Source organism: Chelonia mydas, chromosome 1 (genome assembly GCF_015237465.2).
Source record: "Chelonia mydas isolate rCheMyd1 chromosome 1, rCheMyd1.pri.v2, whole genome shotgun sequence".
Lineage (NCBI taxonomy): Eukaryota > Metazoa > Chordata > Testudines > Cheloniidae > Chelonia > Chelonia mydas.
In genome coordinates this window covers 152569173-152594473 of record NC_057849.1, presented here as the reverse complement: position 1 = coordinate 152594473, position 25301 = coordinate 152569173, and the positions used below count along the sequence as shown (strand labels likewise).

At 42.9% G+C, this 25301-nt stretch overlaps 1 protein-coding gene across 15 annotated transcripts in view; it reads right to left on the bottom strand.

Annotated features, from left to right (window-relative positions):
• Positions 1 to 25301, bottom strand: part of KDM6A (lysine demethylase 6A) — a 269102-nt gene that overhangs the window by 137634 nt on the left and 106167 nt on the right. For 14 of the 15 annotated variants that reach the window (XM_037902842.2, XM_043538113.1, XM_037902856.2 and 11 more), the window contains one exon: positions 7094 to 7152. The exons of the other annotated variant lie outside the window; for it this stretch is intronic. In XM_037902842.2, the coding sequence (XP_037758770.1) occupies positions 7094 to 7152 (59 nt within the window). The remainder of the gene's footprint in view (positions 1 to 7093; positions 7153 to 25301) is intronic. 15 annotated transcript variants of the gene reach the window in all.

Here is a 25301-nt window from a genome sequence, read left to right as displayed (position 1 = left end):
GCGTATCCCACATGTGGAATACACATAGGGACCAGAATCAAAAGACTGTATAGTTTCAAGTTGACCTAAAGCTATTTGTGAATTTAACAAGAATTCGCCAAATTGTTTCAGCCAAAAAAAAAAAAAGTTAGGGGACTAGATTCACAAAACATGACAAGAGGGAGGCAGTAGTGTCACTGCCCCACCCCCTTGGTCCCAACAGTCTAGTGGTTAGGCCACTCATATGGGATGTGGAGACACCCAGGTTTGAATCCCCAGCCTGGAGTAAGGACTTAAACCCAGGTCTATCCCCCGCACAGGCAAGTGCCCTAACCACCATGCTATAGGATATTATGAGTGGGTCTCGCTCTCTCCAACTGAACCTATTCCACTTTGCATAAAGTATTTGAACAGTCACTGGGCCAGAGAGAGAAAGAATGACACTAAAGCCCAGGGATAGATACTTAGGCAAATTTCTGCAACTATGAAGCTGCCCAATCAGGGTAGATGGGTTGAGAAGGCTGTTCCAGAGAAATAACTGATTTGGTGGGGGAGGGAAGAGGAAATTAAATTGGGTTGAACAGAAGAGTGACTGAATGAAAAGTGAGAAACTAATGGGGGACTGAGTAGTGACAGAATTCAAGTGTCTCCAGACGTGTGTGTATTTTTATATATGAGGGCCAGATTGCAGAATGGGTTGAATGTATTTTTGTAAGGATGGACTAGTACAGTTTTGCCCAGACTGGTAAATTCCTGACAATTTTTCAAATATACCATAATGCATAGCTGGTGGAATTCTTCTCCAAAAAATTAAAAATTCTCCACCAAAATTTATGCTCACAATATTTTAAAATTCTGCAATATTCAGCATATTTTATTTCTCAAAACAATACAATATAATCACTCCACTTCAAATATTTTTGTAATTTATTTCAAAATACCAGTCAACAAGTATGTCAACAATACAGACAGCAGCAAAAAAGATTCCCCCATGAGTAAAGAGTTAAAGAAACCCCTACAACAACCCAGTTATAGTTGGGGGGGTGCTGGCAGGGGCTGTGTCAAGTCCCCAGAGCCCAGACACCTGCACTCCCATCCCCCCAGAGCCCAGCCGCGGGGAACCCCAAGGCCCAGACACCAGCACACCCAGAGCCTTTACTCCCCCCCCAACTTCTTTACTGTCCTGCCAGGGGACATGGTGTGGTGCAGCCCTGCCCTTCCTCACCCTTTGCCAGAGCTGGCAGGGTTTCCTAGACCCTCTCCCATCCCCAGGAGAATGAGGATCAAAAAGCATGCAGCATCCAGCCCCACCTGGTTTGGAGCTCTGCTCACTGTGAGCTGGGGTATGCAGAATGCAGCGGCCCCTAGTGGTGGCCAGAAGTTCAGCAGGGGAAACAGGGAATTTTGCAAAATTCTGCATGGCGCAATGGTGCAGAATTCCCCCAGGAGCAATGCTAGCATGATGAATTCAAGTACAAGATGTAGCACATACCAGAGACTGCATATCTGGTGGGCAAAGCAATAAGACAACTGAGTCCACCAGGGAATGAATATGACGCAGCAGCAACAATGTTTTAGCTTAAGTTTCTGAAAACCGACTATTCTCATGTGTCTGGCTCTAGAGGTGGTAACTGTGGTTGGAGGACACAACATGGCCATCCACTGCTCAGACAACACTGGGAGGCCTCTTTTCATTGCAAACATTGCCTCCCCGCTCTGGAGATCTAGGTGGAATAAAAAAAGTATTTACTATTGACAGTGGTAGGAAGCCTAATAAAGCTGTGAATAATGCTGATTTATAACAATTTCAACTTTGTTGCTCTGCTCCAAGATGAGCAAAGGGGAATCGAACTGAAGCAAGTATAGTTTCATCAATAAGTTTCATCAACAAGAAAGTATACTACCTTCAACAAGGAGGACCCGGTCAACTACAGACCAGTGAGCCTAACTTCAATATCCAAAAATATACTGGAACAAATTAAACAATCAATCTGTTTAAACCTAGAGGATAATAAGGAATAGCACACATGGATTTGTCAAGAGTAATTCATGCCAAATCAATCCATTTTTCCCTTCTCTGACAAGATAACTTGCCTTGTGGATAGGGAGGAAAACAGTAGATGTGATATATCCCAGACTTTAGTGAGGCTGCTGACATAGTCCCATATGACATTCTTGTAAGCGAACTAGGGTAACATGTTCTAAGTGAAATTATTATAAGATGGGTGCACATCTGGTTGAAAGACAGTTCTCAGAGTAGTTATCCATGGTTTGATACATTTCCCAGTTTGACAGCAAGTGGGATCCCACAAAGGTCTGTCTTGGGTCCGGTACTATTCATTTTTCATTAATGACTTGGAATATGACATGAGAGTATGCTTACAAAATTCGCAGATGACACCAAGCTGAGGTGTTGTAAGCATTTTGGAGGACAGAATTAGAATTCAAAACAATCTTGACAAATTGGAGAATTGGCCTGAAATCAACAAGATGAAATTCAATAAAGACCAGGGCAAAGTACTTCACTTAAGAAAAATCAAATGCACAACTACAAAATGGAAAGTAACTGGCTAGGTGCTAGTACTGGTGAAAAAATCTGAAGGTTAGAGTGGATGAGAAACTGAGCAGGAGCCAACAATGTGATACTGTTGCAAAAAATGCAAACATTCTGTGATACATTAACTGGAGGATCAAATACAAGACACAGGAAGTAACTGTTCTGCTCTGTTTGGCACTGTTGAAGCCTCAGGTGGAGTACTGTGTCCAATTTTGGGCATCACACTGTAAGAAAGATGTAAACAAATTGGAGAGAGTACAAAGGACAGCAACAAAAATGCTAAGTGGCTTAGAAACCATGGCCTATGGAGGAAAGATTGAAAGTACTGGGTATTTTTTATCTAAAGAGAAGAGAAGACGAAGGAGACCTGATAACAGACATCAAATATGTTAAGGGCTGTTACAAACTGCTCTCCATGTCCACCAAGTGCAGGATGAGTCATCATTGACTTAAACTGAAGCAAGGGAGATTTAGGCTAGATATTACCAAAAAACGAAGTATTGATAAGCACTGGAACAGGTTACCTAGGGAGGATTTTTAGAACAGGTTATACAAACATCCTTCAGGGATGGTGTAAGTATTTTTTGTATCTTGGACAGCCAAAGATATTGTAAAAAAAAGATGAACAGGATTTCCCAAACTGACTATTTCAATTACTTTTTAAAATGTACCTACTCTTCATTGAAGACATTGCATAAAATTAATTACAGATCTTACCAAAAAACCATCAAAAACTCTTCCTTTTCCCTTCACCCGAGCAAGACAGATACTTACCTGCCATTAACTCACTAACATCCTAATTAACCCACCCCATCCTCAAAAGCCTGCAATCTTAGCTGCATGTCTCGGAGGCAGATGGATGTTATATGCCACACAAATACCAACTGAATTGGGTGGACTTGCTGCTTTAAAACAAAGGTAGTTTGAGTGACAATTCACTCCATCTGGCAGACGACAGGTTTGAGGCTTGCCTTGCAATCTACATCGGACTGCAGAAGTAGAGTATGTACTACCTAACTGTATGAGTATGGCTACAAAGCCGATCGAAAATTCGATTTCCAGCTTGGGTAGACCTACAAAATCTTGTGCACTCAGAATAGCCAGGCAGCCATGGTAACATGGGCAGCAGCTCAGGCTAGCTGCCTGACTATATTTAATCCCACCCAACACCCTGGGTTCACACTCAAGCAGCTAGCCCGAGCTCCCACCGATGCCTCTGCAGCCATGCTGCTATTTTTTGTGTGCGAGCTCGAGCTGAACTAGCTTTTGTATGTCTACCTAAGCTGAGGGGATGGGTGGGAAGAAATCACACCTCCAACTGCTGTGTAGGCAGACCCTAAGTACCCTTGCACCAGCTCCAAGGATCATGTGATTCTCACTTATCTGAAAACCCACCACAAAGGTTTTAAGAAATCAAACGCACTTTATGTGATTTCATATGCATTGTCTACACTAGCCATTTTCCCCTTTGTAATTTCCCACTGTTACCACCAAATGCAGATTCCCCAATACAGCAATAGTAGAGCACTAGTGCGAAAAAGGTGCCAGCAACTGCCAGTGTTTTAACCACGTCATCCAGAGAGACTGGGGGCTAGTCTACACTGGCAACACTAAAGCGCTGCTGCTGCAGCGCTTTAACGTGGCTTGTGTAGTCGCAGCAGAGCACTGGGAAAGAGCTCTTCTAGCGTTCTAAAAAAAAAAAAACCACCTCCACAAGGGGCGTAGCTCCCAGCACTGGTGCACTGTTTACACTGGAACTTTACAGCACTGAAACTTGCTGTGCTCAGGGGGGTGTTTTTTCACACCCCTGAGTGAGAAAGTTGCAGAGCTGTAAATTGCCAGCATAGACAAGCTCTAAGTGGGACTAGACAATGTAATGATTAACATGATAGCAGCCAGTCAAAACTGGTGCTCTTTTGGGTGTGCTGTATAATCTGCAATGAAAACTTCGCAATCCTGTAAATAACACTGAAGAACTGAGCTAAGGCCCTAGTCTATTAGCTTCTTAGGCCTCCCAATCGTTTGTCTTTGTCCCTACATATAATTACATGTAAGATTGGAGAAAACCAATCTGAATGTGCTAAAATAAAAATAATGGTTTCCACTGTTTTGATAGTACAAACTATGACACAACATCCTTTGCAAACAGAATTGGGGTAGATCTCTATTTTGAGCATTATATGCTAGAAGATAAGAAAGGGACTCAGGATTGCACTCCATAAGTCATATATTGGCCGCCTCTTCCTGTTCTATGCTCAACCCTAGACCTTTTTAATCTGGGATCAGTCATGTTGGCTAAGTAATAGAAGGTAATAGATTTTAAGATTTTTCTCAATCCTTTTCTGGTTTTGTCCTCACGTGGTTTAGGTTCATTCTTGTTAATCATATCAAGCCAAATTTCCAATGAGACTATCATAATAAAGTCACCAATCTAATCTGCCAGATCCCTTGGAAACTTCCATTACTTACTTTTGTAAATTTAGAGCCTCTTTGTAGATTGTTATGCAGATTGTGTAGTATGGTTCAACAACAGCAACATTCAAAATATCTCAGTTGCAAAATGAAACTCGATGTTTTGCTCTCCACCTTCAATGGACTTTTTAATTCAATAGCACATTTGATTTAGGAGACTAACTTCTGCATTTTGAGATGGGCACAAATGCTTTCACTACACAAATTTTACTTTAGAAAAAAGCATCTTATTTTATAACTTCATATCATCAATCATTTCCTTCTGACGACTCCCCTTTAACTTTAGGCATGCTGAGTCAAGTAAGTTCACACAGTATCTGGTAATTACTCAACAATTATCACCCATTTACTGTATTGATCAGCAGCTTTCACATTTCCACAGTTGGTCTGAGAAACAATCATATAATGAAGTCAACACTCAAGAAGACTGAAAAATAAGATAAGCTAGTCAGCTTTATATAGATACATTATGATGTGCACCGCCCACTTTCCAAAAGCTTTTAGACTGTAGCAAACTAAGCCCTATAATAGTACTTTACTCCACCCATTCCCTTATTTAACAATAAATGCAAATTCATTCAATCTACTAGCCCAATACTCTCTCCAGTCACCAATGACTTCACCCATTCTCCTTCCCCTCTCAGCTTGCAGACATTTCTGTCATTTTCTTCTTGTTTCCTAGTTGGGAAAAAACCCAGTAAGACCACCACTTCTCAACTTTTTGGAATACCCATTCTGAGATACAAATTAGAGTCCATTGTTTCTACTATCAAAAATTTTCAAATACATTAAATTTGTGCCATGAACAAACAAGAATAAAACACACTAAGTTGTTTTTCCCTAGAGAAAAAACTGTTACTCACTTTCTCGTAGCTGTTGTTCTTCGAGATCATCATAGAATATCAGAGTTGGAAGGGACCTCAGGAGGTCATCTAGTCCAACCCCGGGATGTGCTGCTCATATCCATTCCAATTAGTGTGTGCTTGCCACGTGCAGAGTCATTGGAAAGTCTTTCCCCTAGGAGAACCACTTGAGTTGGCTGTGGAGCCCTCTGGAGTGGCGCCTTCTTGGCAGTGAATATAGGGCCCTGCCGTATCAGTGCCTCCTCAGTTCCTTCTTGTCGGCTCCTCCGACAGAAGGGAAGGCGGGTGGGTTTGGAATAGATATGAGCAACACATCTCGAAGAACAGTTACAAGAAGATGAGTAACCATTTTTTCTTTGAGTGATTGCTCATATTGATTCCAAGCAGGTGACTCCCACGCCTTACCTAAGCGATGGGGTCGGAGTTATGGAATCATGGACTGGAGCACATCTCTACCGTGCTGGGAAACCGTGTACTGAGTGGCGAAACTGTGCTTTGAAAACCACGTTGCCACCCTGCAGATCTCTTGAACAGGCACCTGGGCCAGGAACACTGTTAAGTAACTATAGCTAAACTATCAAAACTACAAGACTCTAAACTATAAGACCCAGAGGAACACTTGAGAAAGCAAGCCAACGCAGTTCCAATGACTGTCACGGGTGGTAAGAAGGAATGAGGAAGCGCCGAGTCAGCAGGGTCATATACTGAGCACCATGGAGGCGCCACTCCAGGGTGCTCCACAGCCGACCCGACCAGTGCTGCCAGGGAAAAAACTTTCTGACAACTGTGCACACGGTGTGCACACATCTACTTGGAATCGATATGAGCAATCACTCAAAGAAAAACAGGTTTTCCCACAACCCAAAGGCAATGGTTCCCAACCTGTGGCTCACAGACCACCCGTACTTCACAGAAACCCATATGGTCACACTGGAAACAGAGAGCCTGCATACCTGATGATTCATATTAAAGGAAACTAAACATACATTAGCTTTCTATTATGTTTTTCCATTTAAGAAATTGCCATAGTTGCCACAAGTTATGTTATGGTATCTTAAATGGGAGAGATGATACCCAGGACAATCTGTCGCTTAAGATCTGATCAAGACTATGAAAAGTTTTAAATCCCCTGAACAGAACGTGAGCTGGTTTTGAAACATTCACATTGTAACAAAATATAAACAAAAGCATTCTGATAAAGTCAGGATTTATTCACACTTACCACTGAAATGCATTGTACTGGAAGTAGACCAAACCAAGGCCATATAAAAAGGCAGCGTTCTGTAAAGAAAAGAAACACTGTTTAAAACTCAGATAAGCATACATACATTAGGGAACTTCAAACCTATATTTTTGCACATTCTTAAACACATGGCTGATAGAAAGGCTGTCGCCAATATCAGATACTCTATTTAGGGAGGCTCTCAACATAATAGGGGGCCAGAGGGGAGCAGATTTAAAAAACAAATGTGATTCACCCGAAAGCCTGAATTTTCATTCTGAATTTGAGACCAAAATGCTACTTATAGAGCCATTTAATAACAAAAATATCTGAGCCTTCTTACTGAAGTGGGATATTCTGTTTCGTATTAGAGGAACAAAGGGGAAGGTAGGATGGACAGAAGTCCTCAGTTTAAAATGGGAAGACGAGACAAAACATACCATACTACTATAGTCATAATTATAAATATATATTACTATAAGTAGTATATTTAGAATATACATTTTTTTATTTCAGTATTTAACTACTAAGATAAGCCTGAAATTTGGCTTAAGAAAAGTCCATTTGTCACTAATACTAGGGGAAAGGCCATCAAGCTCTGATTCCAAACAAGTAATTATATTTCTTATTCACCAATCATCAATTTATCAGTAGCTTTTCTGCAATTCACAAGTCTATTAATTTATTTCCCTGCTTTGTAATACTATTTACATGGGGGGAGGGGATGAGGAATCAACTGCACCTATGCAACGTAACCCTTTTCTAAGAAACTCTTCTTTTTAAAGAAATTGATCCTTAGATCCCAAAGTGATAAGGCAAAATTTAAGGCTTTTTTATTGGACATTTCTTAAGCAAGTGTAAGTAATTTGATAAACGATTACCTTATATTTACTAAAAAATTCAAAACTATTATATAAATAATCACTTGATGATGATGCAGCAGCAGCAGCAGCAGCAGCAATATACTCAAGTTCTTCTGTGCTGGAGGTTACCATCAGGTTATAAGACAGAACTTGATTACACTACCCACAACATGTTTCTTGAGGACTGTCTTAAAAAATGACAGACAATTCTGTTTTTATTCATATTAAGAAATCAAAACAAGCCGAAGTTTGAGTATGTGCTGGAGGATCATCAAGTCTGAGATCTGATGGACTCAAGGACGGCAGGAAGTTTCATAGCCAAAGATTCCTCAGGAGCATCGTGTGTCTAACCTCATCCTATTTATATTAAGAGGGGATCTTTTGATTCATCTGCCTTAGATATTCCCACCTGTTGTGGTACCTCACAGGAAGAGGCACAATCAAGACAGAAATCCAACTAGAAGACAACTGGTATCCAATGCAGTTCAAGGAGCAGTGCCGGTGAGAAAAACAACACAAGTGGATCCCACCTATGTCTGCACCATACACAATTTCCATATAGTTCCAGAGTGAGGTGAGGGAATGTCGCACATCACAAGACACTTTCAAAAGGAGTTGAGTAGGACCACATCTGCAGCAACAAATAGACGCAGGGAATACTATGTGCTATTAGCATAAACTATGGTGAGATGTCCTATAAAAGAACCTAAACAGAATGTAATACTATATAAGCGGCAGTGGGAGCTGCTAGTCCTGCTACTGTGAAACCAACTATGAGCTGTACAAAAGTATCAACTGACATTTTTAAAGTATTTCTGGCCCTCTGGTTGAAAAGGTTGAACACAACCAGGATAAAAGATCCTTAAATAAGAACATAAGAATGGCCCTATTGGGTTAGACCAAAGGTCCATCTAGCCCAGTATCCGGTCTTCCGACAGTGGCCAGTGCCTGGTGTCCCAGAGGGAATGAACAGAACAGGTGATCATCAAATGATCCATCCCTTATCACTCATTCCCAGCTTCTGGCAAATAGAGGCTAGGAACAACAGCCCTGCCCATCCTGGCTAATAGCCACTGATGGACCTATCCTCCATGAATTTATCTAGTTCTTTTTTGAACCCTGTTATGGTCTTGGCCTTCACAACATCCTCTGGCAAGGAGTTCCACAGGTTGACTGTGCGTTGTGTGAAGAGATACTTCTTTTTTTTAAACCTGCTGCCTATTAATTTCATTTGGTGGCCCCTAGTTCTTGTGTTATGAGAAGTAGTAAACACTTCCTTATCTACTTTCTCTACACCAGTCATGATTTTATAGACCTCAATCATATCTCCCCTTAGCCATCTCTTTTCCAAGCTGAAAAGTCCCAGTCTTATTAATCTCTCCTCATATGAAAGCCATTCCATACCCCTAATAATTTTTGTTGCCCTTTTCGGAATCTTTTCCAAGTCCAACCTTTTTTGAAATGGGGTGACCATGGATTTATATAGAGGCAACATAATATTTTCTGTCCTATTATCTAACCCCTTCTTAATTATTCCTAGCATTGTTCGCTTTTTTGACTGCCACTGAACATTGAGTGGATGTTTTCAGAGAACTATCCACAATGACTCCAAGATCTCTTTCTTGAGTGGTAACAGCTAATTTAGATCCCATCATTTTATGTGTTATAGTTGGGATTATGCTTTCCAATGTGCATTATTTTGCATTTATCAAATTTAAATTTAATCTGCCACTTTGCTGTCCAGTCACCCAGTTTTGAGAGATCCATTTGTAGCTCTTCACAGTCTGCCTGGGACTTAACTATCTTTAGTAATTTTGTATCTTCAAATTTTGCCACCTCACTGTTTACCGCTTTTTCCAGATAATTTATGATGATTTTATTCTTACATTACTGATGCCTTTCAAGCATCCTTTAACTATAAGCTGAGGAAAAGGACAGGACTGAAGTAGTGGAACAGTATATAGCACTATGCTGGGGCAGTTGTTAAAAACAGTTGAACTGAGAAGGACACAAAAAGAAAGTTCCTTGCACCTACAGTAAACAATTTGCAAAGCACAGAATCCAACTAGCAATCCTTTATTTATTTAGCAAGTCCTATCTGTGGATATCTCAGGCTTGGTAAGGCACTTCCAGACATCTTCCATGGGAGAGGCAATGGAGAGAGCAAAGTCTATTTTGAGGTTAAAGGAACAGACCTCCCTGAGCAGAATGTCAGACCCGGAATGCCCAACCCAGGAACACAAGACAAGGGGACGCCCAACCTGGGGGATGCTAGTTGGAACACTTAAGGGGAGAGGGCAAGGCTAGTCCTAGACAAGAGGTTTTGGAGGAGCCACAAGTTCCTCAGCCACTCCCACAACCTAGCATAAATTCTCCTGGGCAGCAGGGAAACACTAATAGTATGCTACTGCTGTGGTAAATCTGGGAAGAACAGGACAGGCTTCCCACTGATGGAATACAGCTATTACGGGGTGCTATTACAGCCAAACTGGTAGGCTGGGATCCCTATTCAGAGGTCAACACGTAAACCATATAAGAAGTGTACCCGACCACAAGTCCTGATACAAGAAGAAAAGACCTTCTGTAGACAGTGTCTGAAAGCTCATTCTATTATGTTTGACCAAGGTATAGGCAAAGCCAAGATACATTCTTACAAATTTTCCTTCGAACAGCTTGAGGGTGTCTAGCTCTTTAATAAAAGGGAAGAGGATGGAGGACACTATGGCTGCTTGTGGAACAGCAGCAGCAGAGCGAAGCTGTCCCCATCCCTGGAGCCTCAATCAGCTCTGTGCCCACTTAGTCAAACCAACTCATAGGGGCTCTCCAAATCGTAGAAAACACTTTTGAATTTGATATGCTCTGTAACAGTCAAGATGACTATATGATAACACCCCTCTTCTTTAGACCTGCACACTAAACGGCAGGACAGAGACAACAAACCAAGCTGGGTTCTCATGAAATATCAAGTTTTGCAACCACAGGTCTAAAATAAATAGGAAACTGAGAAGGGGAGGACATGGACACACTTAGCAGTTCCGTGTATTCTTCCTGGGTCTACCCTGATCCAATCTCTCAGTAATTTTCCAGGACTGTGAAAATTTAAATTGATGAAAACTAGAAAAAGTGCTCAAAAACTGCTGATCTTGGCTTTAACACTGATGACTAGTAATCTACGATTGATCCCTAGACCCTACAGTATGCATCTATAAACCTTCCAAAGAACCCAGTAATTAAGATTTATGTGTCTTCCCTCAGCCTACCAGCTGGATTAGAGATAACGGCGGGAGAGGAGGTGATTTTAAAGGATTTTCATTTTTATTTAAACATGACATGAAAGCTCTACAGATATCTAAATGGTCCTATTTCTTTTGGTCATTTCCAGGTTACAGCAAGGGGGGAAGACAAGACGACAAGGTAACTTCTTGTGACATTAAAAATTGTGTTTAGTACCAGAAATCAAAGAATTCAATGCAGTGGAGGGAACAATACTGGGATTATGAGGATACTTTTCGATGTCACAAATCCCAGAAATAAAATCTAAATAGTATCAGTCATGGTTACAGACGCTGCTGGATGACACTACACTCTTCTGCTTTGCAGACTTTGTTCAGTCTCAAAATTTATTTATACACAAGTCTATGCAACAATGAAATCAATTAATTATTTGTAATGCCTCATTTATTCTAATTACTATCACTATAGACACTAGTACCAAACTGCGCTCTTCTACTCCAATGCACTCAAAGATCAGCATAGTTCTTAGACAACCTACATGAGAAAGCTGGAAGGAAGAAAGTTGTCACTGATAAATATGATTTAAACAAACGAACACACAAATTCTAAAAAAAACTATTCCTGTGGATCCCATTGTAGGTGCACATCTTTCATGCACACAACAGCCATCCTTTTAAAGCAGCAGGGTCTACTGGAGCCACACATGTGCCCTCTACCTCCTCTTGCTCCCATGTGAGGGCATAAAGGGTGAAGCTGTTGCAACCATTCCCTAGTTCCCACACATATTCAGAATGCCATATGCTGAGGACACTGAAAAAGCCAGAATGGAAGGCTGTTCATGGGATCGACACTGACAACACCTTAAGAATCACAGTTACTATAAAGAAAGTAACCACTTTTTCTTTTCAGTATGTATCAGTGTGAATCCCACTGTAGGCGACTGGTAAGCAGTGTCCACTCAGGATGGTGCGATCTGAGGAGCTTCAGTTGACTTAGCTGAACCATTCTACCAAACATGGCATCAGACCTGGTAGCTAATTAAAGACAATGTTTGGCAAAGGTCAGTGGGTTTATTTTCTCCTGCTGCAGAGTGGCGTTTTGAGAAGACCAGTAAGTTAACTAACTGGTTCAAACTGGAGCTCACTGACTCTCCTAGTCGAGGTGAGGACAACCAGAAAAATCCATCTTCAGGATAAGACGGTGAAAGGAGCTTCTTCTTTAAGTGATGGCCCCATATGTATTCCACTGAGGTTTATGTGCATGCACCATGCGCCTGGAACCAGAGCTATTCAAACTAGTAGTGTCCGTCAGTCCACGTATGCGTCCCTGCATTGCCTCCTGGTTTTGCCTGAGGCAATAATGGGCAGGGCAGGCCAACCGCATCTTCAGTTCCTTCTCACTGCTGCATGGTCTGAGTTGGAGCTTTTGTTTGTTCTTTCATCCTTTGATGCAATTCCAGACTTCCAGAAAAAAAAATCTGTTTGTATATAGTTCAGGTTTTACCGATTTTGTAGGGGTTTTAGAGTTTGTAGTAATTTTTGTAGGATTAAAGACTTTTGGACTCTGCTTCAGCAGCTTCCCACCAACCTCTCCTCCCCCGTTCCCAGCACCCGTCTGGATAGCGGATATGCGAAAGACACGGGGATTCAAGGTCTGCACTTCCTGCCCTTGCTCATTTTCGCTCACTGACGAGCACCAACACCGTCTGTACTACTTGGAGGAAGTCCACATCACGTCCAGGTGTACTATCTGCCTCTCTTTCCCTGACCATACCAGGAAGGTCAGGCCTTAAACTTTAAGAAGCATCTCCTGGAGATTGCCAAGGGGCCGTACATCAGCCTGAGCAATCCAGGAGTGCACCTCATACTGTGGCATCTCAGTCCAGATCCACGGGTACCAGTCCTATGGCCCCTGTGTCAGTGCTTAGCCATGAAACATGGAAGCACACACATAAGCATGGCAGTAAGGCTTCCTCCAGATCCAAGAAAAAGGGGGCATCATCCACGAGTTCTGGCCACGAAGGTGGGACACTCTCCAAGGCCCAAAAAAAGCAACAAGTCATCGCATTGTTCACTGGATCCATTGGTCCTGGGCCCTGCATCGGCTCTGCTGTTGCAGTGTGAATTGTCGGTACCAAGGCAGACCCCCTTACATGGTTCTGTCCATGGACTGGGTGCCATTAATGCTGGGGAGACTCAGATGCACTCCTTGCCCTTGTGAACTTTTATTCCTGGATCAGATAAGATCTCTGTGCATTCTGGTCCATGTTCCTACAGCATACCCCATTCTGTCAGAGCCCCCATTCATACTGGACTGTGGTTCCTCTGAGTCGGAGGATTTGGACACTACACCTGGTCTGCTGCTTCCATTCCAAAAGCATACCTACCAGAGTTCCAACGGCACCATAGCAATACACTCCCTAGTCTCAGGCAAGAAGCCATTGGTACCTGGCTCCAGGAGCACCGCCACAGAACATCAGGATCAACCATGTTTGCCATATTAGAACTCATGACCCCAAATTCACATTCAGAACTGCCTTGCTCAACCCAGGAGCAATCCCTTGGCTCACCACTCTGTACTTCATTGAATAAATGTTCGGAACCGGGGCTGGACAATGCGCAGGTCAGCCTAGCTCTAATGGTACCAAAGGATCCAGAGAGGTTCCCATCATCATCCCCGAAGGAGTCTGTGTTGTTGATGCCCTCCTTTCCCCTGGATGACTACCGTCAATTTCAGGAGCTGCTCAGGTGGATAGCTAATGCCCTTCAGTGCCCATTGGAGTGCCCACAGTGCAGGACAGTCAGTATCAACTACTGGACACATTTTACATGCATCAATACTGACCAAATTGGCCCTACCGATCAATGACACCATTCTCTAACCAGCACACGGCATGTGGCATACCCTGGCCATGTGCATCCCCACTCCAAAGGGGGCAGAAAAAAGGGACAATGTGCTCCCCAATGGGTCTGAGTTTGTTTTCCCATCCTCCGCCTAATTCCCTGGTGATCCAGGCTGCTACAGAGCAGGCTGGGCAACAACATCAATGCTCCATGCCTCTGACAATGAGGGCAAGAGGTTAGACCTTATGGGTAAAAAGGTCTTTTCTTCAGCCAGCCTCCAGTTCCATATCTCGAACCACCTAGCACTGATGGCCAAATATGACTTCTTTAACTATGGGCAGATGGCAGATTTTGCAGATAAACTACTCCAGCAGGATCATGCCCACTTCCAAGCTATTTTGGAGGAGGGAAAGTTGGTCTCCAGGATCATACTTCAGACTGCGGCTGATTACACGGACATGTCTTTGCATATAATGGCGAGTGGAATCATCATGAGGAGGGAATCCTGGCTACATTCCTCTGTCTTCCCAAGGGAGGTACAGAGCACAACCGAGGACCTCCCTTTTGATTAAGCACACCTCTTCAACCAGAAGACGGATAATTCCTTACACTCACTGAAATACCCTAGAGCAGTGGTTCTTAACCTTTACTGCAGCCTGCACCCCTTTGGTTTTCAAAATATGTTCTCGCACCCCTTATCAAAAATCTAGATAAAAAATTTATAATGTTAATAAATACATGTCTCGCACCCCCAGGGGGTGCATGCACCCCACTGCTCTAGACCCACCCTGCGATCTTATGGCATATATACATCAGTGCCGAAATGAAAATTTGTCTGCCTGCTGCATACACAACAACATTATAGAACCTCCCCAGTTCTACTACCAGCAATCCTACAAACCCTCCACAGAAGCGCCCAAAGGTCCAGGCTCATCTGCCTGGTCCACTAATGCAGCCGTCCATGCAGCAAGCCCAATCTTCACATAAGCGATATTTCTGAGTGCATCTAGAGAGCTATCAACCACTTCGCACCCTAACACTATTGCCAATCACCCCTTTTAGGGGCCGTCTCAAACTCTTTCTACCAGCATGGAGCACAACAACGGACAAGTGGGTCCTGGATGTCATTCAACATAATTATATAATCAAGTTTACAATGCTACCTCCCCTAAACACCCACTCCCTGAGCCCATTTCAGGGATCATTCTCACAACAGTATTCTTACCCTGGAGGTGGACTCCCTCCTGCAGAGAAGAGCAGTGGAGCCAGTCCCTGCAGTTTTTCAGGACAGAGGGTTCTGTTCAGATATTTCCTAGTGCCCAAACAGAAAGGAGGATGGAGACCATTCTTGGATCTCCAACACATCAACTGTTCAATTCACAAACCGAAGTTCTGCATAGTCACCTCATGGCCATCAGTCCCTTGCTAGAAAAAAGCATGTGGTTAACACCTCCTGATATACAGGATGCTTACTTCCATGTTGACACCCATTCAACCTACAGATGGTTCCTGAGGTTCATGGGATCTGCGACACTTCCAATCCAGGGTCCTCCCATTTGGACTCACCACTGCTCCACAAGTCTTCACAAAAGTCTTCTCCCTGGTAGCATCTCACCTCCGATGGCAACGAGTCCTTGTCTTGCCTGACCTGGATGACTGGTTACTGGCAACACAATGCAGAAAGGAAGCTCAGGAATTGATGGCCCATGACAATTATAACAGACACCTCACTCAATGGCTGGGGAGCAGACATGCACGACACAAGGAACTTGAACCACTTGAGAAGCCAAGAATTACATCAACCTCCTGGAAATTTGGGCAGTATGCAAGGTGTGCCACATATTTTTATCGTCCATTCATTCTTGTCACGTTCTTGTCATGTTGGATAACAATGCTTGCAGTACATAAACAAGCAAGGAGGCACATGGTCCCCAGCACTGTGAGCAGAAGCAGTGAGCTTCTGGAAATGGTGCATTGCACACCATACCATCATCAGCAGTCTACCTACTAGGGACTCAAAACATGACAGCTGATGCTCTCAGCAGGAATTTTGCAACTGACCACAAATGAAAATTGCATGATATGGTAATCGCGGACATTTTTGGTCAATGAGGAACTCCGGTCAGAGACCTCGTTGCATCTCACACCAACACTAAGTGCATTCGGTACTGCTCCAGGGGAGGACTTGGTGCGAAACCACAAAGCAATGCAGGGTCGCATGTGTGGACCAATGGACACTACTACTTTGAAAAGTTCTATCTCTGGGCGCACAGCGTATGCGCATAACCCTCAGTGGAATACAGATGTGTGGTCCCCATCTTGAAGAACCTGCAGTTACAGATAAATAACCTTCTCATTCTGAGAGTGGCTAAGGGGATGGTCCATGAGGTTTAGGAGGAGGAGGAGGGTTCCAAGCAGAATTCTGTCCTCTTACCAGTGCATAACGACGTACAGACTGCTGACATACGTTATACCATCAGCTGTGCGAAGACTGAGCACAACTGTTAAGGTTCATGACAAGTCAAAATTGCCACAAGATGGACCTTAAGAGCTAAATGAAAAGCCAGCATACTTTAAATGCAGTATGTAAGAGAGAATCTTTGATATCTGAGTCTGTACTGGGTCCAAGTTGGGTTGAACTGCCCATATAGAGAACCTCTTCCATTTTGAAGAATAAGTTTTTTATTGAACATTACCACCGATAAAGACTGTTTCCAGCTCTGTATAAGGATTTCCTGAATTATAAGGAGTAATCAACCAGCCAACATCCAGGCTGTCAGATGCAATGATTTCTGCTCTGGATAAAGAATCTGATCACGGTTCTGCATCATCATATCTGGGCAGCCTGGAAGGTAGATGGGAGGTTAAGGGGACATCTGTTACATGCCCGTCAACGAAAACTGTCTTAACCAGTAAGGAGCTACAATGATGAGTGTGGTTTTGTACCACCTGATCTTGATCATCATCCTGAGAATCAGGGGAATGGTGTGAAAGGCATAAGCAAGGCCTTGATTCCACAGTAGGAAAAAGAAACCTTATAATGAACCCAAACTCAAGCCCCACTGAAGCAAAAGTTAGGACATTTGGTGCTGTACAGGTCTATTGTGAGAAACCTCCCATGAATATCAGTTCTGTGATGGACCTTTGCAGCAATCACTTGTGACTGGTAACTAAATGCTTGCTTAAGTCTGCTAGGTCAGCGGTTTTCAACTATGAGTCCATGAGCCCTTTCAAGGGGGCTGGGGAGCCCCGCAGCCAAAACCCAAAGCACTGCCCATGGGGCTGAAATCAGGAGCTGGGGCTCAAGCCCCAATTCCCGGCACCCCCAACAGGGCTGAAGCTGGGAGCCCTGGTGAAGACAGTTCTGGTCATTTCCATCAGGTCTCCGCCCCACCCCCCAAATAAAATTAAAAAAAAAAGTCATGGCCTTGTGACTGGGACATTTATTTATTAAGGAATACATTTATTCCAGAGACAGTGTTGAAGTATACAGTGATCTCTGTATCAGCATCTCTTCCAGTGCCAGCACTGGCCCTCCATGCCAATGTGGGCTCTCGGAGAGAGGTGGGATTCTCTAGCTGGTACCAGGAAACACTCTTACAGATAGAGCTACATCTATGCCTGCATGGTTTTCAGCACTGCAGTCTGTGATACTTCACTGATACTACAGCTGCGGCCAATTCCACCTCACCCTTCCATTTCCACCCTTCTCTCTCTAGGTGATTTGGAAGGTTTGTTTTGACCTCCCTGTGAGACAGCAAGCTCCATCTGGCCTGCTTCAGATCACCTTCTGTCGGTGCCAGTTTTTGTGCAAGGGTTCTCTCTGTTGGATCTTTCTTTGACACTGAAGATTGTTGATGTCAGTATTCTGTGTTGCATGCCCACTGGAAGGGGCACTCAGATAACAAGACTGCTCAGGCACTGAAGAAATTGATAAGTGTTTCTTCAGACTCTAAGGTAACTCATCAATTGCTCTAACAAATGGAGCTTAAGACTGGTGTCTCTTGACTAGCATCCAAGATGAGAAGAAATGACAAACCATGTCTGGAAAGTGGCTCTCACCCAGAGAGGCATCTACTGTGGCTGTCCATGAGTGGTCTCAGTCCATCAACTGATGCACATTTTGGTCAGTCATTAGGATGAGAGCACTACGCGCTTAACTGGACTGTACTGGGTTTTTTGGTTCCAAATTTGTTTAATTGAGGGAGAAGATTTTTCTTCCAGTTACGTAAATAATTACCAAGTGGAAAAGCTGTCAAGTAGAATTAACAAGTGCTAAGAGATAATGGGTCAGACTCTGGTGTTCCATCTCACTGCCGTAGGTGGTAAGAGGGAAGTAGGGAAGGGCCATGGCCACTCCGCACTTTACACTTCCATACAGAAGCACAAGGTAGCACAGGGAGCACACACAGCCTCCAGTAGACACTGAAAATCTTTTGAGTAGCAATCTCATACACATGCACACTTACAACGGAATCCGCAGACCTACTTGAAGAACTACCTATTTCTGGAAGGAATTATTCTCTTTATTTAACACAGAAGATCACCTGCAGCCAGGATGGTGTTAGACCACAAAGTACAGTGAGCTGATGCCATGACAAAACTATAAACATCCTCCTCTTACAAGAATTCAGCCTAGACATCAATGGTGATTAGGGGTACTGCATGTGAACTATCCATGTTCTTCAATGGTAAAAAAGCAGAGAACACCTAATACCCCTACTAAAAGACTGTCAACACCTCCAGTGTTGAAAGGAATAAAACACCTACTCTAAAACATGCAATAGGCCCTCTTCTCCACACTGCCCCCTTCTTCCCCATGCTGCTTCAAGCATGCAGGAAGGGACACCAGCTCCACCCTTCCTGTTCAAGCCTGCTGCTTCCAGGGGAAAAGAGGTGGTCAGAGCAGTGCACAAGTATGTGAGTAGAAAAGAAGGGTGTCACCTATGCAATGGAGAATTTAGGGGACTTCACCTGCTCTCCCAAAGGCCCCTCCCACAACCATACCAGCCCCCATTTCTGTTTCCCCTTCAAAACAGACTAGTAGAGTTCAACGGGGTGGGGAGATAGCTCAGTGGTTTGAGCATTCGCTTGCTAAACCCATGGTTGTGAGTTCAATCCTTGAGAGGGCCATTTAGGGATCTGGGGCAAAAATTGGGGATTGGTTCTGCTTTGAGCAGGGGGTTGGACTAGATGACCTCCTGAGGTCCCTTCCAATTCTGATATTCTATGATTCTATGAAATGTGCGTTACTGATGTGTTGGGGCAAAGCCCAAAGAGGACAGAGGTTTTGAAAGGGCATGAGAACATCAGATAACCTCACCTCTACGTTAAGTTTTTGGACAATTAATAAAAGATCACAGATATAAGGATGCAAAATTACAATGTCATTACGAAATTCTTTTTAACTGCATAAAATTAAAAAGAAAGGATCATGTTTTAGTTAAGGGACTAAACTGGGGCTCTTGAGATTTTCATTCAATTCTTGGCTCAGCCATAGACTTCCTGTGGGACCATGGGGAACTTAATTGCTCTTTGCCTCAATTCTCAGAGTCACTCAAACAACAGAAACCAGAGTGCGAATTGGCACCTGTAGGTTCTATTGCAATACAAATAATGTACTACCATATCAAGGTCTCTAGTACTCTGTGATTTCACATTCATTGAATTTTCCATGGAATTTGGCATCTTGCCAAACTTCCATGGAGTTCTGCATTTTGGGCACAGAAAGTCTACTTTTTTGCTGGGTCCAGATGCCCAACATTTTGTTCTCTGCACCACAAGGACCTGGACACAGCTTCTCCTTATGGTGAAAGCAATACAGGGAATTCATTACAAAAACAGCACATTCGCCAACACTGCTGCCCATAAAAAGAGGAGACACAGCAGGAATTAAACTCTCATATTTCTTAAGTGCCATCCCCTACCTATCTTTGACGTTGTGCAGCCTTGGAAGAACATGTGGCAGTTTATGAGATTTTTGGATACATCATGACATAGGACTCTCTGTGACTCCACCACATGACCCTGCCCCAGCATCACAGCCACAACCCCACTTAGTGGATGTGGGGAGTGGCCCTTCCCAAAGAGAAAATCGGTAGTGACATGGGGTTGCCCGCCTCTTAAGAGCAGCAGGAAAAGCAACAAGATCTCCCCTCCGTCCTCCTCTCCTCCCCCCCCCCGAGAGGCAAAGACGGCAGATGGATTTATTCTAGTTGCTCAAGTGTACCTAGTTGGATGGGTGAACTGGCCAGGTCCACTCTGCTCTTCTCTTTGGAATAGCACTGGTGGGATCTCCCAGTGCAGTGGGTTTTGGACTTAACACTCCATGGAGATGAGTGAGTTAGCTAGTTCACAGCCCTCAGAGCTATAATTTCAAAAACTATCCAAAGACAAAGCATATGTCATTACTTTGGTTACACTTGGGTCACATTTTCAAACTTATTTCCACAACTATGAGGGCTAGAAACTTCTTTGGAAAGTTTAGAGTCTGATGTGATCACATGCCTCCAAGTGCTGTAACCCCAGAACCTGACCAAACTGCAGTCAGCCATTTTGTGTGTCCAGTCACTGCTACCTGAAAACCAAATACTACATAGCTAGGAATAATCTTAGGGCTCTAAGAGGCAAGGCCAAACAGCAACATGCTTACCGTTTTGCTAATCAGAATGGGTGGGATGGGAGAGAGTTAATATATCATGAGACTGGAAGGGACGTTTGGACAGCCGACCTTTGTTTTAAGTGCCCCTTACATATAAGTTTTGTTATGACTAGAAATACTGGAAATGCTTTGATAATAAGATGAATAATTTGCTGAAATTAGGAGAACTGGTGACCCACTGGGGTAGAGGTGGGCAAACTTTTTTGGCCGAGGGCCACAATGGGGCTGCAAAAGGGTATGGAGGGCCGGATAGGGAAGGCTGTGCCTTCCCAAACAGCCTGGCCCCTGCCCCCTATCTGCCCCTCTCCCACTCCCCGCCCTCTGACTCTCCCCCTCAGACTCCCCAACCCATCCAACTTCCCCTGCTCCTTGTCCCCTGACCGCCCCCTCCCGGGACCCCCACACACCCCTAACTGCCCCAGAACACCACCCCCAATCCAACCCCCCTGCTCCCTGACTGCCCCAACCCCTGTCCACACCCCCGCCCCCTGAGAGCCCCCCCCACTCCTTGTCCCCTGACCACCCCCTCCCAGGACCCCCATCCCTAATTGCCCCCTGAAGACCCCACCCCCTATCCAACCCCCCCCCCCCCCGATCCCTGTCTCCTGACCACCACCACCCCGGAACCTCCGCCCCATCCAACTGCCCCATTCCCTGACTGCCCCCCGGGGCCGACTGCCCCTTTTCCAATCCCCCCTACCCTACCCCCTTACCATGCCGCTCAGAGCAGTGGGACAGGCTTATTGGAAAGCCTGGGAGGTGGGTGGGCGCAAGCCGCGCTACCCACATGGCAGCATCACTATGAGGGAGGGAGGACAGCGGGGGAGCAGCCAGTGGCTAGCCTCCCTGGCCCAGAGCTCAGGGGCCGGGCAGGACAGTCCCGTGGGCCGGATGTGGCCTGCGGGCCGTAGTCTGCCCACCTCTGCACTAGGGGTTACTATGGTGAGACTAACAGTTACCATGAGTTATGTGCTTTGTTTAAGTTAGCTATAAAAGATTTTTAAAAAATAATGCATTTTGGAGCAGTACAAGGAAGCTTTTCTTTGGGCATGAGCTGGTACCTAAAATCCCCATCAGCTGGACAGAAGGAGGGCCCCTGAAAGCCTGGCTGATGATCACTCAAAATCATCACAAACTTTGGGTAACTATAATGTTTGGGGTGCTCTGAACCAATTGCAACAACAAATGTGTGTGCTCAAGACCTAATAAAAAACAGTTTTAGGCTAAAAGCACTCTTGTTTGTACTAATCATTTTATCAGATTGTGGGGCTCTGTCCCTATGGATTTATTCCTGACACTGCCTAGACAGAAACAGTTAAGTTACCACTGCTTTGCATTCTGAAAACCCTGGATAAGAGTGCTGGGGCATATGCTAAGACTCAAGGCATGTATTCAGAGAAAAAAAAATTAACCTAATTAACACTGTTGCAGAATTGAGGATTTCCTTTCACAGAAAGGAAGAGTACGTGGCCAAAGAATTTGAGTGCCTTGTTAATTTGAAATACCATGGTTCTGGCTACTGTATACACAACCAACTAAAGCCTTAAGTATCTTCAGTTTTCTCATTTAGTAAATTCCTGAGCGTTTCCCAAAATATTTATCATGATGGCATCAAGTATTTTTTGACGGAATATGTGGACATGTTTATTTCATACTAAGATATAATTAATGATTTAACATCTTAAGATGAAGTTTCAGATAAGGCTCAAGAGACTTGATAGTACCTAATCATTTCTCCAGACACTCCTCAACATATAAAAAACAGTTCCCTGGAGAACCAGTGTTGCATAAAACATTCCATTCAGACTCTTACACAAACAGCTATGTGCCTCTGGGAACTAACAGGCTCCACCAGCTTCGGCAGAAAAAAAATTCTAAGTTTTTTTCTCTATTTATTTAGATTTGTACTAATCCTAAAAAAAGGATAGCTATCCATATGCTCTAAGAACGCCTGACAAACTTAAAAATACAAATATCAACCTAAATGCAGCAGTATAATTGGGCAGTATCTATTTGGTTCTGGGAACACTCAAGCTCCTCCACGTTCATCCACCAAGTTCTAAGACTCTTGAAAAATCTGTAAGTTTGCAAAGTGTCTTCTGAATTTTAAGTACCTTAAAAATCACAGCTATTTAATGTAAATGCTAGGATGTGTGTTGTAGATTTTAATTTCTTATACCACAGCTACAGGGCTCAAAAGCTCTACTGGGACAGTATCGGAATCTTACAAACTCTGTGCAAACAATTAAAGTTTACAAATTCTACTAACGCCCACTTCTCTGACATTTCCTAATACATCTATTAACATATCATCCAGATGAACAAATTCAAAATAATTTCCAACAGATAAGTAGTTAGTATTTACATAGTGAGTAACTCCAAAGTGTTCCTCTCAATGTTAAAAAAATAATGCAGGGTAGTACACCGTTACTTTGTCTTATATTAATAAGTTTTTAGACCAAAAATTAATTCACTTTTAGTTACAAATGAGCATGAACAGAGGACTTTTCAAAAAGTGGGGAAAAAACGTATAATTTTGTTGAACCTCAATTGAAAGTCCTCAGGGAGCTCAAACCCTCAAAAGTTTAAAACTCACTCTTTAAGAGTTAAGGTGGTTAAGAGGGAGACCGAGGCAGTCTGTTGTTGAGCAGTCTGACCTACAGGCTCCAAAGGAAGGGGAGATCTGGGGTAAAGCAGGCCTAGATAGAGATGTCAAAAGACTGTTTTTTATTATTTTAAAGATATTTTCTCTATTTATGTGTTCCTGCTGTTGTGATTAAACAATACTTTATTTTAAGAAGTCTGATCTGAGACACTGGATTCATCACTTTTCATGGCTCCAGAAGGGAAGAATCATAGATACATTAAAGAGTGAGTATTTAAACCTTTTGAGGGTTTGAGCTCCCTGTGGACCTTCAACTAGGGCTACAGCATTCCTGCAGAAATGCCTAGTAGGGGGTATAGCCAATATATCACAGCTAATGACTACAGCTTTGTCCACCAAGCATTTTAAGAGAGTGGCATAGCAGGATTCACATCCCCTGCCCAGGAAGCATTTCCTGACAAAGATGTTAGTGAACTAACATACTGTATGCACACAATATAATAATCCAATCAACATACAGTATTAATTATTACAGGCCGCTCCAAATTACCACAACAGCATAATAGATTGTGTGAGATGTGGTCTCTTTATATGGAATACCTGAATATGAAAGATATGAAAGACTAAAACTACACAGCAACTTTAATGGAATGCTACGAGGATGAACTGATACTTTATAAAACTGTTCATATTACATTGACATCAACACTTCCTGGAGCATATATTTATTCACAATTGGACTTAGTTATGTGCAATAAAGGAACACCAACTGACTTCTATACCTGCCTCCTACTTCAATGCATCACTAGATTGCAAACACTTCTTTGCTGATATGGCAGACTACTAAATATGGATGTTATTCATAATGTAAATTTGATTAATTTATGTACTTTGCATTAAGACTTGGAACACTATTTTGATATAAGCAAACTAATTTGTTTTGCTTCATTGAAAATGTTTAGATTTTACAAAACCTCACCCAAGAGCAGAAAACCAGGACTATGACACATGGAGCAGGATAAAGTCAACTTCAGAGGTGTTGTGTAGCCTCCAGAAGTTTTTCCTCCTAAAGCAAATAGCTTTTAAGTTATTTATCCTGCTTCAGTCAATCTACCCTTTTGCAGATTTAGTGAATATAATAAATTTATCGTTCTAAGATCAGGTCATTTCTGAGATACACAATAGCAAGGAAAAAACCCACCACACTTTTCCAAAAGTGGAAGTAATTTTTGAGGTCACATCCTTCAAGAACAGATGCTCCTGTTCATTTCAAATTTCACCCTCTCCTCACCCACACAACACACAAAATTCATCCTCTGGCATCCCACATTTGAAAATTTCAGCCTGAAATTCCCTTTCTGTAAAATAAAATTGATTTTAATCCCTAAATTTATAATAGAGACTGCTTTGAAACTTCAACTATGGAATCTCTCAGACTATCATAATATAAAGCTACTAGTAACACTTAATATGTCTTTTAGTTTACAAATCAGTAAGCATAACAAATAGGCATATAGGAACATGAGAAAACTTATCTAAAACAGCTGCAATTAAAGTTTTCCTTCACTATTAAAAGGATTACTTCAAATTACATGTAGGATCACTTGCTTCATCTTGACAGGTTTCAGAGGGGTAGCCGTGTTAGTCTGTATAAGTAAAAACAACGAGGAGTCCTTGTGGCACCTTAGAGGCTAACAAATTTATGCCCAAATAAATGTGTTAGTCTCTAAGGTGCCACGAAGACTCCTCGGTTGTTTTTTTTTTGTTCATTCTGTTACAGTCAAAAGGATACTGTGTCTCTCCAAAGATTAGTCAGTGTGTTATTTGGACCTCAGTTTTCTTAATGGTAACAAAATAAATTCAAACCTCATTTTGGACAGTTTATATTTATAAAAAATACAGAATATATTATGGTTTAGTCACATATATAGTTTTAAATATATGTGCATATCAATGTATTTACACATTCTGTCTCCAAAGACATTATAAACACTTAATGAAA